The 14,743-nt window shown below is 48.1% G+C and overlaps 1 protein-coding gene across 9 annotated transcripts in view; it reads left to right on the top strand.

Annotated features, from left to right (window-relative positions):
* PRELID3A (PRELI domain containing 3A) overlaps positions 1-14,743 on the top strand; it is a 48,970-nt gene that overhangs the window by 31,372 nt on the left and 2,855 nt on the right. For 3 of the 9 annotated variants that reach the window (XR_003508411.1, XR_003508412.1, XM_027525604.1), the window contains exons 2-5: positions 4,424-4,592; positions 5,189-5,278; positions 6,325-6,395; positions 6,484-6,586. Coding sequence is in view for 7 of the 9 variants with exons in the window: in XM_027525604.1 (XP_027381405.1) it covers positions 4,424-4,592; positions 5,189-5,278; positions 6,325-6,395; positions 6,484-6,586 (433 nt within the window). In the remaining 2 variants the exon portion in view is untranslated. Of the gene's footprint in view, positions 1-4,423; positions 4,593-5,188; positions 5,279-6,324; positions 6,396-6,483; positions 10,760-14,743 lie in introns of those variants that run through there. The other 6 variants (XM_027525606.1, XM_027525605.1, XM_027525603.1 and 3 more) reach the window with 4 other exon arrangements.

Below are 14,743 nucleotides of genomic sequence, written 5' to 3' on the forward strand. Positions count from 1 at the left end.
ACAGTTGTGGCCGCCCTGGGGCTCTGCAGCCTCGTTCCGGTGTCCTGCAGCGAGGAGGGCAGGCCCTCTCAGCAGTGGCCAGGCTCCCAGAGAGGCCTGGGAGCCAGCTTTGTTGTCCTCACTTCAAGAACTGCTGGGCTGGCCCAGGATTGCTTGGGCTTCAAGGACTTATCCTACATCCTTTTTTTTTTTTTGAGTCATTGTGGATGTTTTGGAATTATTCAAAAGAGGAGGCTGAAATAATGAGCACCAGCACCCTCCCCTGGGCTGTGAGAGTCTCATGACCGCTGTTTCCTCAGCCCACTGCCCCTTACTGTGGGTTGCTGTAGGCAAGACCTCAGACCTCACCCCACTTGCTCTTTCCTACACTCTCTCTGAGCATAGAGCTGCCTTGTTCTTCCTATTTAGTACCCTGGTGTGGCACCCAGAATTGCCCCCTCCCTGGCTGCTAGCCCAGCCATGTGCCCCCAGCCCTCAGTGCTGCTGCTGATGCGTCCTCAAAATGCAGGCATAGAGGCCTTCCTGGGGCAGCTCCCAGGCCTCTGTAACACTGAGCCTCGGCTGGGGACCTTTATCCCAAGGATGAATTTCATCAACCAGAGTCTCCCCGGGGTGGGGCCGGTTCATATATTCACCCATGGGCCTGGCTTCTGCTGTCACGTTCTCCCAACACTTGACATTTTCGACTACTCAGCTTTAGCCAATCAAATGAGTATTGGGCTATTTTCTTTTCTTTTTTAAAAAAAATTTAGTTGTGCTGAGTCTTCATTTCTGCACTCAGGCTTTCTCTAGTTGTGGTAAGCAGGAGCTGCCCTTTGTTGTGATGTGCAGGCTTCTCATTGTGGTAGCTTTTTTCGTTGTGGAGCACAGTCTATAGGTATGCAGACTCAGTAGTTGTTGCTCATGGGCTTAGCTGCTCTGTGGCATGTGGGATCATCCTGGACCTGGGATCCAACTCATGTCCCCTGCATTGGCAGGCAGATTCTTAACCACTGGACCATAAGGCAAGTCCCTGAGCTATTTTCTTTAACCAAGAAGTGTGTGATACTAACTTGTGTACTTAAACCTTGTAATTAAAAAAAAAATACTATGTTTGTTCTTTTCCTGCGTCATTCTATTGATGTATGGAATTATTTTTATGAATATTTTAAACACATTGTGCTTAGTTGAAATCATCTGTTAGAAAGATGCAAGGTTTCTGTATAAAAGAAACTTTGTGTGAGATGTGCTTGATTATAAATATTTGTCAACTTTTAGATAGTTTCAAGTAATTTTATAAGGCATAGCCTATTCTGCATAATGATTTTTATGGGACCTCTCTGGGAGCTTGATTTACAAAGTGCACATACAGCTTCACTCACTGAGAAAGCTCCTTCTTCTGTTCTCATGAGTCTGTGAGTGCTCCCTTCTTCCCCAGAGTGTGGTGCACTGTGGCCTTGATGGTGGTTTCCCAAGAAGAAAGTCTCCTTGTACTCTGCTGAGTGATCAGGACCAGTCTTGTCTCTGCTCCTTCATCCCCTTACGTTGGATCTGGTGGATGCGTTTAGCACAATGACACAATTCCACAGCTTGGAAAAACATTTCTGTGTTAAAGAGCAGGGTGTCTGGACCTGAGTGCAGAGGCCATTGGTGTGACTGAAAGATCATGAAGTAGGGGCTGGGAGGCCTGACTGTCATCTGCATCCTCTTGCTAACTTTTTGACCTGGGATGAGCCTTTTATGCCAAAGAATGCTCAAGCTACTGCACAATTGCACTCATCTCACATGCTAGTAAAGTAATGCTCAAAATTCTCCAAGCTAGGCTTCAGCAGTACATGAACCGTGAAATTCCAGATGTTCAAGCTGGTTTTAGAAAAGGCAGAGGAACCAGAGGTCAAATTGCCAACATCTACTGGATCATTGAAAAAACGAGAGAGTTCCAGAAAAACATCTATTTCTGGTTTATTGACTATGCCAAAGCCTTTGACTGTGTGGATCACAATAAACTGTGGAAAATTCTGAAAGAGATGGGAATACCAGACCACCTGACCTGCCTCCTGAGAAATCTGTATGCAGGTCAAGAAGCAACAGTTAGAACTGGACATGGAACAACAGACTGGTTCCAAATAGGAAAAGGAGTACGTCAAGGCTGTATATTGTCACCCTGCTTATTTAACTTATATGCACAGTACATCATGAGAAATGCTGGGCTGTATGAAGCACAAGCTGGAATCAGGATTGCCAGGAGAACTATCAATAACCTCAGATATGCAGATGACAACCGCCTTTATGGCAGAAAGTGAAGAACTAAAGAGCCTCTTGATGAAAGTGAAAGAGGAGCGTGAAAAAGTTGGCTTAAAGCTCAACGTTCAGAAAACTAAGATCATGGCATCTGGTCCCATAACTTCATGGGAAATAGATGGGGAAACAGTGTCAGACTTATTTTTGGTGCTCCAAAATCACTGCAGATGGTGACTACAGCCATGAAATTAAAAGACGCTTTCTCCTTGGAAGAAAAGTTATGACCAACCTAGACAGCATATTAAAAAACAGAGACGTTACTTTGCCAACAAAGGTTTGGCATAGTCAAGGCTATGGTTTTTCCACTAGTCAGGTATGTATGTAAGTGTTGGACTATAAAGAAAGCTGAGCACCGAAGAATTGATGATTTTGAACTATGATGTTGGCAAAGACTCTTGAGAGTCCCTTGGACTTCAAGGATATCCAACCAGTCCATCCTAAAGGAAATCAGTCCTGAATATTCATTGGAAGGACTGATGTTGAACCTGAAACTCTAATACTTCGGCTATGTGATGCGAAGAGCTGACTCATTTGAAAAAACCCTGATGCTGGAAAATATTGAAGACGGGAGGAGAAGGGGATGACAGAGGATGAGATGGTTGCGTGGCATCACCAACTCGATGGACATGAGTTTGAGTAAACTCCGGGAGTTGGTGATGGACAGGGAAGCTTGGAGTGCTGCAGTCCATGGGGTCGCAAAGAGTTGGACACAACTGAGTGACTGAACTGAGCCTTTTATGAGGATAAAATAAATTCATGGTCAATGAATTTGACAAAGTAAATTTCATGGTCAATGACCAATGATAAAGTTATATTTAAAAAGGACATCAAACATGGAACATTCTTCAATATGTTCATGATCTTTGATGTTTAATTTAGTAATTCCACTATATAAATTTATCCTAAGGACAGATAGACATGTTTAAAGGCTGGTGTACACACATGTTCACTACTGCCTTCAATTTAAAGTAAAGGTTGGACACAATCAAAATAATCTGCCAGAGGGGACTGGCTATACCACAGGGTGACCTTTTGTGCAGCTAGTTACAGTCCTCTATTTCTGAAAATAGCCTCATGATGCAGGAAAGTGCTCATCATCTGTTCCATATAAAAAGCAGGTGATTTGTGCATGCATGGAGCATGACCCCAGTTTAATTTCTAAGTGTGTGCATGTCTGTGCATGGATGCATATCTCCAGGTCTTGAGTCTGGACTGTCATCTGCGGAAGGACATGTTGCGGAGACACCTGCCTTGGTGGTTGGAGTCACCTGCCTCTGGGGCCGGATGCTTGCTGGGTACCTCCTGGAGGAACGGTCAGGACAGCAAGGCCTGGGGAATGTCCTCCCTGAGGAACTGACTCTGCGCCCTTTGTGGCCCTATGGCATTCGGGCTCAGCGGGCCTGGAGCCCTGGGAGCAGGGGCAGCTGTGCAGCCTCTGATGGCAGGAAACCAACAGAGACACTGGTGTCCACCCCTCTCCAGGGCTCAGGACCAGAGGGAGGGGTGGCATCTGCAGGACAAGCCTTGGGGGTGGCATGGGAACACATGCACAGATTTGTCTCCAGATAGTGGAATTGTGGATTTTTGTTTTCCTCATCTTTTTCATTATTTTAAAAAATTCAGACACTTAAATAATCAGAAAAAAATATGTAGCCATTTCAGGTCACATACTGCTTAGAAGTTGGAGCAAAGCAGTTGCTCTGGATCTCATAGCTAGGCAGGTGTGCTGTCCTGGCTAGTGGCACGAGGCTGCAGTGTGGAAGCAGGTGGGCGGTCAGCAGAGGGCCCCAGCAGTCACTGCGGCTGTGTGGGCAGAGGCAGAAATGGGCCCTGGCCTTGCAGCCTGTGGAGCAGCATAGTTAGTGTGTGTGTGTTGAGGTAAGTGGCGGTGACAGGTAGGGGATGGGAACATTGTGTCACTGTCCAGAAGCCCCATACCAAAATGTCCTACCTCCTTAGGCTATGGGGGACTGGTGAAGGAGGGCTCAGCAGGGCTGGCCCAGCCTGAGCCTGCTCTGCACCCCTGCCTACCCGCTGGTCGCTGGGAGGATCAGGGATCCAGGATCTGGAACAAGCTCAAGGATCAGGTTGACCTGACTTTGAACACACTGCCACTCAATGCTGGTGGTTGTGTCTCCTCTAGCCACCCGTGGGACACGGTCATCAAGGCGGCCATGAGGAAGTACCCGAATCCCATGAATCCCTGTGTTGTGGGTGTCGACGTGCTGGAGCGCAGTGTGGATGGCCGGGGCCGGCTTCACAGCCACCGCCTCCTCAGTACCGAGTGGGGGCTGCCCAGCCTCGTGAGAGCGGTGAGCCCCTTGGGAGCCCAGCTACACCAACACAGCCTGTCTACACCTGCCAGCCTGGCTGGCACCCATACGTAGGGAGTGTCAACCTGCCCATTTGGGCTTTCTGGGAAGCCTGAGAGATAGTTTGTTCTCTGTGAATTAATTGTTCACTTGAGTGTTCACCATGTCCACTGACCCACCTGTGGCAGCAAAACCCCCCCACAGGAAACCCAAACCCCCACAGCCCCCCTTCCCACCTCTAAATGCCCCACTGCAGCTCCATCGCCCTGCCTGGTTGTGGCCTGAGCCCCAGAGCTGGCTCTGCACAGTGGTGGTCAGGGGGATGGGGCAGGGGGCAAGGTTGGTCCTCAGCTGACTTACCAGCCAGACCTTGGCTTCAGTGCCCCAGGTCCTGCTCCACTTTCTCCTCCATCTTAATGCCAGTCCCTCCATCCCTGATTTATGTGTCTGTCTGTCCCACCTGCTGGACAGCAGCTGCTGGAGGAGCTGGAGGTGCTGCTGCAGCCTGATTGAAGAAGTTAGTAGCTGATCTGAAGTGACATGCAGTGTTTGAGGGTATGTCAATGTCACCATGCTGGTTTCACTTTGTTTTTCAGATTTTGGGGACCAGTAGGACTTTGACATACATCAGAGAACATTCTGTTGTGGATCCAGTGGAAAAGAAAATGGAGCTCTGCTCCACCAATGTAAGCAATAGCCACAGTGGTGCATAATGTCTTCATTTAATTGTTTCCAGCCCACCTTTGGTCTGTGATCTTTTAATAGAAAGGCTGAGTTTGCTTTAGCAGTATCTTGTCTTTTTTTCCAGTGTAAAAACATATTGAAGAACACACATAATGATGTGAACACACCTTTGTAACCACGGGACAGACTCCTGCCTCTCTATTGCCTCCCGCCCCCTCTCAGCTGCTGCCTTGCCCTCAGCAGCACATGTGTCTCTTAGCAGCCACTGAAACAGCCACTTCCTCCTGCCTTCCTCTCTCCTGTCTCACAATCAGGAACCATTGATACTGGCCTGATGCAATTTCAGAGAGAGTGTTGGGGGAATTGCGTGGGCTGGAGCATGGTTATGCTAGCCCCTTACCCTGTGGGTGGGGTCACTGCAGGTGCAAGCTCCCAGTTGACCCCCTGGACCTTAGTCAGCGGCCCCTTCCCTCAGGCCAGACAGCCCTTCCACAGAGGCAGAGTGAGCTGGGCGGGTGTTTGTACATTGGCCATTCCTGACTGTTTATATATTGTTCTCTCTCTACTTAGAAAATTCCACTTCCTCTTTGCAGAAAGCCAAGTTGTCAATAGAGGGGACTAGTTCTGGCTCAGGAGGAAGGGGAGGAGGAAGGTCGAAGGGAAGGCTTTGGGGAGGACAGGTGATCACCAAGTTGCTGTGTGGCTGCGAGTGTTAGTGATCAGCCTTTCTGAGTCTCATGCTTGTCATCTAAAAAAGAACAGACTTCACAGTGTGGTTGAGGATCAAGGAAAGAAAATAAGGTTTATTAAACACAGAGTCTTGCATAAAAACATTGCATATACAGTGGTGACTGCTCATGAGCCAGGCTCAGGTTTGGGTAGGGTGTGGAGGGAGGGTGGTGTCACCAGAACAGTGGCCAGGATCTGTGGGCCTCGGCGTTCCTTCTGCTCTGGCTCCAGTAAGTGCAGGTGTGGAGTTGTGAGTGTGGGCAGTCTGGGAAGAAATGCAAGAGAAGTAGAACCTACAGCCATTGTGTCCTTTTTAAAGATCACACTCACAAACTTGGTGTCAGTGAGTGAGAGGCTGGTGTACACACCCCACCCGGAGGACCCAGGAAAGTAAGTGGACTGAACTCTGGGGCGGGGTGGGGTGGGGGCTCCCCCTTCAGACTGCTCAGCCTCTCACCTCCAGCGCGCTCTCCTGCAGGACCGTGCTTACCCAGGAAGCTGTCATCACCGTGAAGGGAGTCAGCCTCGGCAGCTATCTGGAGAGTTTAATGGCCAACACGATATCGTCCAACGCAAAGAAGGTACCACCTCTCACTGTTGGGGGGGTGGTGGCCAAAGGAGCAGGCATATGCAGTGGGGAGGGCCCCAGGCCTGCGGGGGACAGAGGCCAGCGAGGCAAGCCACCACTTCCAGCAGCAGCTGAGCTACCTGGGCTCTTAAACAAGACAGACCCCACACATCCAGGACAAGTGTGGGCGTGGGCATGCAGGACACTCAACATTTTTAGCAGTTTTGTATTTAACTGGCATTTTGAGTACCTCTGGCAGGATTTGGGAGTGAGCCTTGTGGAGGGACCCTGGGAGGGATGGGTCCCAGGCTGTGTGGGTGCCAGGGCCCAACTCTTTACCCGGGCATGCAGTCCCCTCTCTGCCATCCCCCGCTCTCCCTAGCCCCTTGGTTTCTGTCTGCAACCAATGGCACGGCACCTAAGCCTTCCCTTCCTAGTGCACTCAGGTCAGGGCTTGGCTGAGAGCCGTTTATGCTTGCATTTAGGCGCATTTGTCCAGTCACAATATAGGACCAGTCTGCCGTGTTTCTAGAAAAATCCAGATTTGAGTAAGGTTGAGAGTAGCTTAGCTCAGGGTAGTGTCCCCCGCTTCTGACCCAGAGCAGCATCATCACATCCACACTTCGAGCCCAGAGGACAGAGCTGGCACGACTCATTTTGTTTGTCCATGGTCTAGCTTAGGGCAGGCCTCAGTGTTTGCTGAGAAGAATATTCTACAAGGAAGGCAACTCTCAGGAAGGACAGAGTCCCTTAGCCCTTTATGAGAAAAGTCAGGGGAGACTCAGTGAGGCTAAATCCAGGCCTCTCACTTCCTGTGTTTAGGGGCTGCTGTGCTGGAGGCCTGTGGAGAATCACGGCTTCTCCAGCTGTCGTTACCATCCCACAGCACCCCAGACCAGGTCAGGGGCGCCCGGGGCGGCTAGCTACCTGCTGATGGTAGGGGAGATGGAGGTGGAGAGGCGGGTTACCCCACACCCGAGGTTCAGGAGCGGAGGTTAGGGGCCGCTCATGGAGGGGTCTGAGGGGCCTCAGGAGGTGACAGCAGGGATGGGGTGAGGCTCCGTGGAGCTCTGGCTGGGGCTGGAATTGTGTGTGTCGCCTGCCTTGTTTCTCGGCCTGGTGTCTCCTTTGCGTTCACTTGACCTGCGTAGCTCGCTGTCTGCTCCTCGGTGAGACAGCAGGACGACCTCTGACAGCGCACTGGCTTCTCTCTGTGTTGCTCCAGGGCTGGGCCGCTATTGAGTGGATAATTGAAAATGCGGAACGCGCGCTGAGCTAACGAGGCCTGCAGCAATCCCCCCCCCTTCCCGTGCTTAGCGGCGGTAGCTACAGGATTCCTGAACCAGGAGGATGTGGCGCCCACTGGGCTCCCAGCGGCGTGTGCGGCCCGCGTGCTGGGAGGGGTCTGCGGGATGCAGCTCTGTGTGGGGCCCCGCCCTGTAGAGAAAGACTGAACTGGTTTCATCCTCCTCCTGACACACCAGCTCGTTTTATGGCGAGATTTGTGTTCAGGTTTGTCATCTCGTCTCCAAGGGCAGTTTGGCTTTTCCTGCAAGCGGTTCTCAGCATGCAGTCCTGTGTTCTGGGACTGCTGTGTCCTTTGCAGGAGGGTCTCACCAGCAGGTCCAGTGTGGAGGGCTGATCTGAAGGGGATTTTATTGGGAGTAAGACTGGAGTGCCTGCCCACGATCTTGTGCGGATGCCCCAGGCTCAGGTGTCAGCACTGTGGCCAGTAGGCTGCCCTTCCTGCTGCTGCCAGCCGTGTGCCATCACTGGCCCTTCGTTTTTAGTGCTCAAAGTTGTTTCCCAGCATCTCTTTGAGCTTCTCAAATACTCTTTGTTTTCCTCCCCTGAGCGTCTGGGGTTTCAGGGCAGATTTGACACTGGCGTGGTCAGCAGTCATCTCTGCTTCATAAGGTCAGAGTTCACTGCTCCCTCTGTTGAGAGAATCCTTACTCTCCTGCCCTGGAACTCCTCCTACTTTTGGCTTTTCAAGCTCTGGCCCTGCTTCCCACCCTCAGTTGGTCTGTCTGCAGCACATATGCACACTTGGTGCTTCAGTCAGCAGACATGAGCCCTGTGGCTTGGGCTTCTTTAAAGAGCTTCCTGCTTTTTGCCTAAGGCACTGATGCATAGGTTTGCCAGAACCTTCACCTTGAACCCAAGGTCATGACCTTCTTCCTTGAATGCACCACAAGCAGCCTACCTGACTGCTGAGCATCCTACTTGGGCGTGTGCATGTGTGTTTGGTATGTGTCTGATGCTGTTGCTTTGAATTGTGGACCCTATCACATTCTCTTGCCTCACAATCTAGAGCTCAACTGCCTCAGTCTTTAATGATGCCTCACCAAAAAAAGAAACAGAAGAGAAGAAGCGAGTCTGGAGCATGGTCCTGGCTGGACTGGGAGAGGCGGGAGCTCCCGGGTCACAGCCATCATCAGGCTGGTCGGCTGTGACCTCACAGGACAGGAGGCCTGGCCAGTGGCACTGCCCATGGGGCAGACCTGCTGGGAGCAGGGCAGGCTGCCTTGCTGCCTACTGCACGTTGAGCCTACACGCCTGTTCTGCTGCGCCTGAGCCTGGTTTTCTCAGACGGCTGTGGGGCCTCCTCTGTCCTTCCCTCAGTCTCATCTGTCCTCCCCTCAGTGCCAGCTCTCCTGCCGACTCTTGGGGTCTCGCTAAAGAGCTTTCTCTTTGCAGAGGATGCCCCATTCCCTTCCCTTGCCTTTGATCCACAGGCTCACTGCCTGTCTCTTCACACATCTGGCCACCAGCTGTTACCTCAGACATAGCTGACGTGTGTCCCTGTCTTACCCCTTCATGGATCTGCACATGCTAGAGTCGGGCATCCACTCTGATGGTGACACGGGATAGTTAGGATTGGCCTGGAGAGCCATTTGCTCTGTCCTGCGGCTGCAATGAGACTGCGCACCATCTGGGACCCCCGCCTGGACTGCAGTCTGGGCTGGTGGTTCCAAGCTCTCAGCTGTTCTGCCGACATCAAGGTACCTCCAACTGGGAGTTTTAATTTTCTCAATTTTCAAAAATAAAAAATTTTGTGTTTTAAGTGGTAATTCTAGAGAAGCTCTTCTCCATAAAGGAAGGTTGGAACTGTATTCTACCACATTTTTTTAGATACTGCTTTTCCTTTGATATTGATACGTCCAATCCAAAATTAAAATTCATTTTTATTTTTAAGACTTTTATGCACATAGCTTTAAAGGTAAAATAGTTAAAAGATTTATGACAAAAACAATCCCTCTTACCCTTTCCACAGAGCATGCTTCTACCCTTCTGTAGACTCTCTTGGCAGTTTTGGCGTTTACTGTTAGATTCCTAAAATAAATGAGCATACTGTGCTATTTCTTGATTCAACAATTTTAGATTAAATCTGTTGACTTCCTGCTATGATGGTTATTTTCTCTCTCACATCTTCCCATCTCCAGTATAGCTGTGTTGTAACTTATGGTTAATTATTTCTATGATTAAAATATACATAACTACTATTTATTACCAAGTGAAAAGCTATACGTTAATTACATTTTCTTTTAAAAGAAAAAAAACATTTATTTGACTGGGTCTGGTCTTAGTTGTAGCATGAGGGATCTTTAGTTGTGTATATGGATCTAGTTCCCTCACCAGAGATGGAACCTGAGCCCCTGCTTCGGACCGCCAAGGGAGTCTCTATATTTTCTTTATGTAGCTTTTCTCCCCTTGAAGGTAATAACTGTGTTTTCCTTTTCATCTGTTTATTTTTTCAAAGTCCCTGGCTGAATGCCCCCACATTCTTCCCCTGCTCTCTGCAGCACCTCACAGTGTCCTCTCCTACAGCTCAAACCCCATAGGCTGCACACCCCTTTCTCATTTCCCTGGTGCTGTTCTTCCTGGAGGCCCGTCTCACTCTCTGACCAGCAGCCGAATGGCTGTTGGCCTTTCTCCCTTCCTGGAGCCCTGTCTCCTGGCCTTCCTGCCTTCTCTTTCACCATAAAATGGGGAAGGACATGCCACAGTAGCTTCCAGGACTTGGCACATCTGAAAATGTTCCTTCTCTTCCCACTCTTCACTCAAAAGCTGGTTGGACATATAAATGTAGATAAAAATACTTGTTCTCAGAATTTTGAAGGCACAGCTCCATTGTTTTCCACTTCACTTCCTGAGTCTCTGTATATGGCTTTTTTTTTTTTTTCTCTCAAAGCTTTTAGGGTCTCTTTGTCCCTGATGTGAAATTTCATACAGCCAAGCCTTGTTGAAGTGATCTTTTAAAAGCGCTCTGTGCTGCACTGCGCATGTTAAATTCCTGGCTGTGGTGCTGTGCTACAATTATGTCACATGTTACTGAAAAAGTGGGTGAAGGGTATGCAGCTTCCAGTAAGTCTACATTAATTTCAAAATTAAAGGTTAAAAAACTTCAAAAATAGTGCCATCATGGAAAATGGCAGAGGTGGGTACTCTGAGAATCAATCCCCACATTGAAACAAACAATAAGCTGGCCAAAAAAAACAAAACAAAACCAAAACAACGGAATCAACTTTTGTAGCACTCTGGATTTTAGTCAAGATACCTAAACTAACCAGTAGGGTGCTAAATGAATTTTAATTAACCCACCCTGCAGATTTTGGACTTGGCAGCCTTCAAAATTAGGGCAGCCAATTCCTTAAAATAAATCCCTGTGTATGTGAAAGAAAACTCTGGAAGAAAATTGTGGCTATTTTGACCAGTGTGAAATGATACCTCATTATAGTTTTGATTTGCATTTCTCTGATAGTGATGTTGGTGTCCTATGGGTTTTTTGGCCATCCGTATCCCTTTTTTGGAGAAATGTCTGTTTAGATCTTATGTCCATTTTTTGATTGGGTTGTTCTGTTTAATACGGAGCTGCATGAGCTGTTTGTGTATTTTGTAGATTAATCCCTTGTGACCCCAGCTTTAGAAGAGTGGAGTCTTAACCACGGGACCACCAGGGAAGTCTGCCATTGGTAATTTGGTAGGGATTGCATTGGGTAATACAGTAATTTTGACAATATTGATTCTTCCAATCAAGAACATGATATGTATCTTTCCATCTGTTTGTATCATCTCTGGTTTCTTTTATTAGCATTTTATAATTTTTAGAGTACAGGTCTATTGTCCCCTCAGATATGTTTATTCCTATTTTATTTATCTTGATGAGACGGTAGATGGGATTGTTTCCTTAATTTCTCTTTCTGATCTTTTGCTGTTAATTGCACAGGAATACAAGAGATTTCTGTATGTTAATTTTGTATGCTGCAACTTTACCAAAGTCATCGATAAGCTCTAGCAGTTTTCTGGTAGCATCTTTAGGATTTTCTATGTGTAGTATGATGTCATCTGCCAACAGTAACAGTTTTACTTCTTTTCCACTTTGGATTCTTTTTTTCTTCTCTCATTGCCATGGTTAGGACTTCCAACACTATGTTGAATGAAAGTCACGACAGTGGATATCTTTGTCTTATTCCTGATCCTAGAGGGAATGCTCTTAGCTTTTCACCCTTGAGAATGATGTTAGCTGTAGGTTTGTTGTATGTGGTGTTTAATATGTTGTGGTCAGTTTCCTCAGTGACTACTCTCATTACCTTTTGGAAGGAATCAAAACCAAGGCCTAAGCACAGGCCCAGACGATTCTGATCCAGGTGTCATCAGACCACACTTTGGGGGATGTTGGGCCCCCTCTCTTCATGAAATCTGTTTCCAGGAAAGTGTTCTTGACTGACACCAGCTCACAACTTACTATAAATTCCTAGAGTTTTATATCACTTTGGACCATTTTTCTAAACTATTCACATACATATTTTTCTGATTAGAAGCAGAGATGGGATGTTTACTTTGCATGCACAGCCCTGGGTGCTCACTGAGTATGTGGTAACTTGAGGACTGGGTTCAGAATCATAGCCCTCAGTGGGGAAGGCAGGTGGACAGAAAGCAGGGTTATGAGCACAGGGCTGGACCTCACATGTGATGCTGGGCTAGTGGTTTGACCTTGGGCACATGTCTACCTGGCTATATTGCCGTCTCTCAGGTAGACAACAAGTGTATGCACAGCACCTGCTTCAGAGCTGAGTATCAGGATTGTGGCTGAGAGTGCTTTACATAGCACCTGGTGTGGAAAAGTGCTTGAAACCAAGCAGGACCTTGTGGGGCTTTCTTGGTGACAGACCCCACCATCCTGTGCTCCCCACCTCTCGTTGGTAGAAAAACGTTAGCCTCCTAGCCCTTGCCCAATTTCCAAAGAGCAAATTTAATCAGAGAAGTGGAAAAATGGAGAAGCAAGTGCAACAGTCAAGCAAGTCAAAGCAATGATAGTTTAGCCATTAAACAAAGTCAGGGACCTTTAGTTCCTCCCTAAGGGCTATAGGTAATATTCTGAGCCCTGTCCTGAGATGGTTTGCTGATAGTAACCCCATCAAGTGGAGGAGTTAGCTGCATGCTGACAGTCAGCAGGCAGACCCCTCGAGTGGCTGGAACCAGATGGGTAATGATGTAGATTTACCGCCCTGTTACTGCACCCACCAGTCAGGACAAACGTCCACAAGTGATCAGGCACCCCTAAACCTCTCCCTCGAGGACCTTGCCTTTAAAAACGCTTCCCTGGGGGCTTCTCTGGTGGTCCAGTGGCTAAGACTTCATGTTCCCAATGCAGGGGGCCTGGGTTCAATCCCTGGTCAGGAAGCTAGATCCCACATGCTGTGACTGAAGATCCTGCATCCCACAACTAAGACTGGCACAAATAAAGAAATATTTTAAAATATATATTAAAAAAATAAACATGCTTACCTGAAAGCTGTCAGAGAGTTTGGCTGTTTGGTCACAAGTTGCCCGTTCTCTGTGCTAACTCCGTGTTGGTATCCTGCAGTAAATGCTGCACTTTCCTTCACAGCCTGGAGTTGGCAGGGTGGTTTTGCTGTGTGTCAGGCGAGTGAAATCAGTAACATGCTCAACTACTGGGAGCTAGTATTGGCTACTAAAACCCAGCAAAACATTTAAAAACATATTATCTAATATAAAACTTATCTTCATATCTTCCCTTATTTTCTTTTCTTGGCCAAACTGTTTTAATATGACAAATTTGAAGTCATTTGGGATGTTTTATTTCAGCCCAGTTGGCACATACATTTTAATCAAAATGTTATGATTAGTAAGCATTAACTATCATCCTTTGAAAGGGGCATTAGTAAAAAGGTCCTGAGTATGAGCTCAGTGCTGATGAACACACGATTTGTGTTCACACAGCAGTTCAATTATAGGTCTCCAGGGTCTCTGATATCTGCCCACCAATGTGTTAATGGAAAAAGCCGGTCTGGAGGCTGGGCTGTGCATGGTGGCTCTGCCAGGGATCTGGAGTGGACGGGAGCCTGGAGAGGAGCATGTGGTGAGTGGCATTTACAAGAGTGGGGTTTCTGCGGGCTCCAGGGAACCAGCAGCTGCAGAAGCTGCTGCCTCAGGCCTCCCAATTCTAATCAGCCACCTTTGGGCTGCAGTGACTTCTGACTTTGGGTTTTACTCCTGCCTTAAAGGAAGAATATGGCTGTGCGTGGCACTTACGTGGTAAAGAGCACTGACTACACACTATGTCAGTTGTTTGGAAGACATGTTAATGGTTCTGTCTTTGTATTGACTTATTTCCATATTGAACCTGCTCAATTCATCCATTCACTCCAGAAACATTTTTGAGCACCTGTTGCATGCAAGATAGTTTTCCAAATCTAGAGATGTAGCAGTGAAGAAATCTGACAAAGATCCGTGTCTTCGTGAAACAGTGTAGTAGATGCTATGTGCGGTGGAGGAAGGAGGAAGAACAGCAGCACGTACTGCAGACATGGGAGTCCAGAAGCTACCAGAAGCAGCTGTGCCAGGGGATGGGGCACATTCTGTGCAGCCATGTGAGGCAGAAGCAGGAGGTGAACAGTGGCATGAATGCCATGAGGGCTCCAATCCACTACTGCACCTGCTCACTGATGGAGTTTCGCAGGGAAAGAGCATCTGCCTGGCCCTGGATGTTTTTAATCAGGGCTGAGAGGGCCAAAGAAATAAGCTTCTGGGCTGGGGATCCCTTACCACAATGGGAGGTGTGTAGACTGGGGACCCCTACTTCCGCCGTGGCTGTAGTAACCTTTTTTTTTTTTATTAAGCTGAACAGCAAGATTTGTCTGTA

The sequence above is a fragment of the Bos indicus x Bos taurus genome, chromosome 24 (assembly GCF_003369695.1).
Source record: "Bos indicus x Bos taurus breed Angus x Brahman F1 hybrid chromosome 24, Bos_hybrid_MaternalHap_v2.0, whole genome shotgun sequence".
NCBI lineage: Eukaryota > Metazoa > Chordata > Mammalia > Artiodactyla > Bovidae > Bos > Bos indicus x Bos taurus.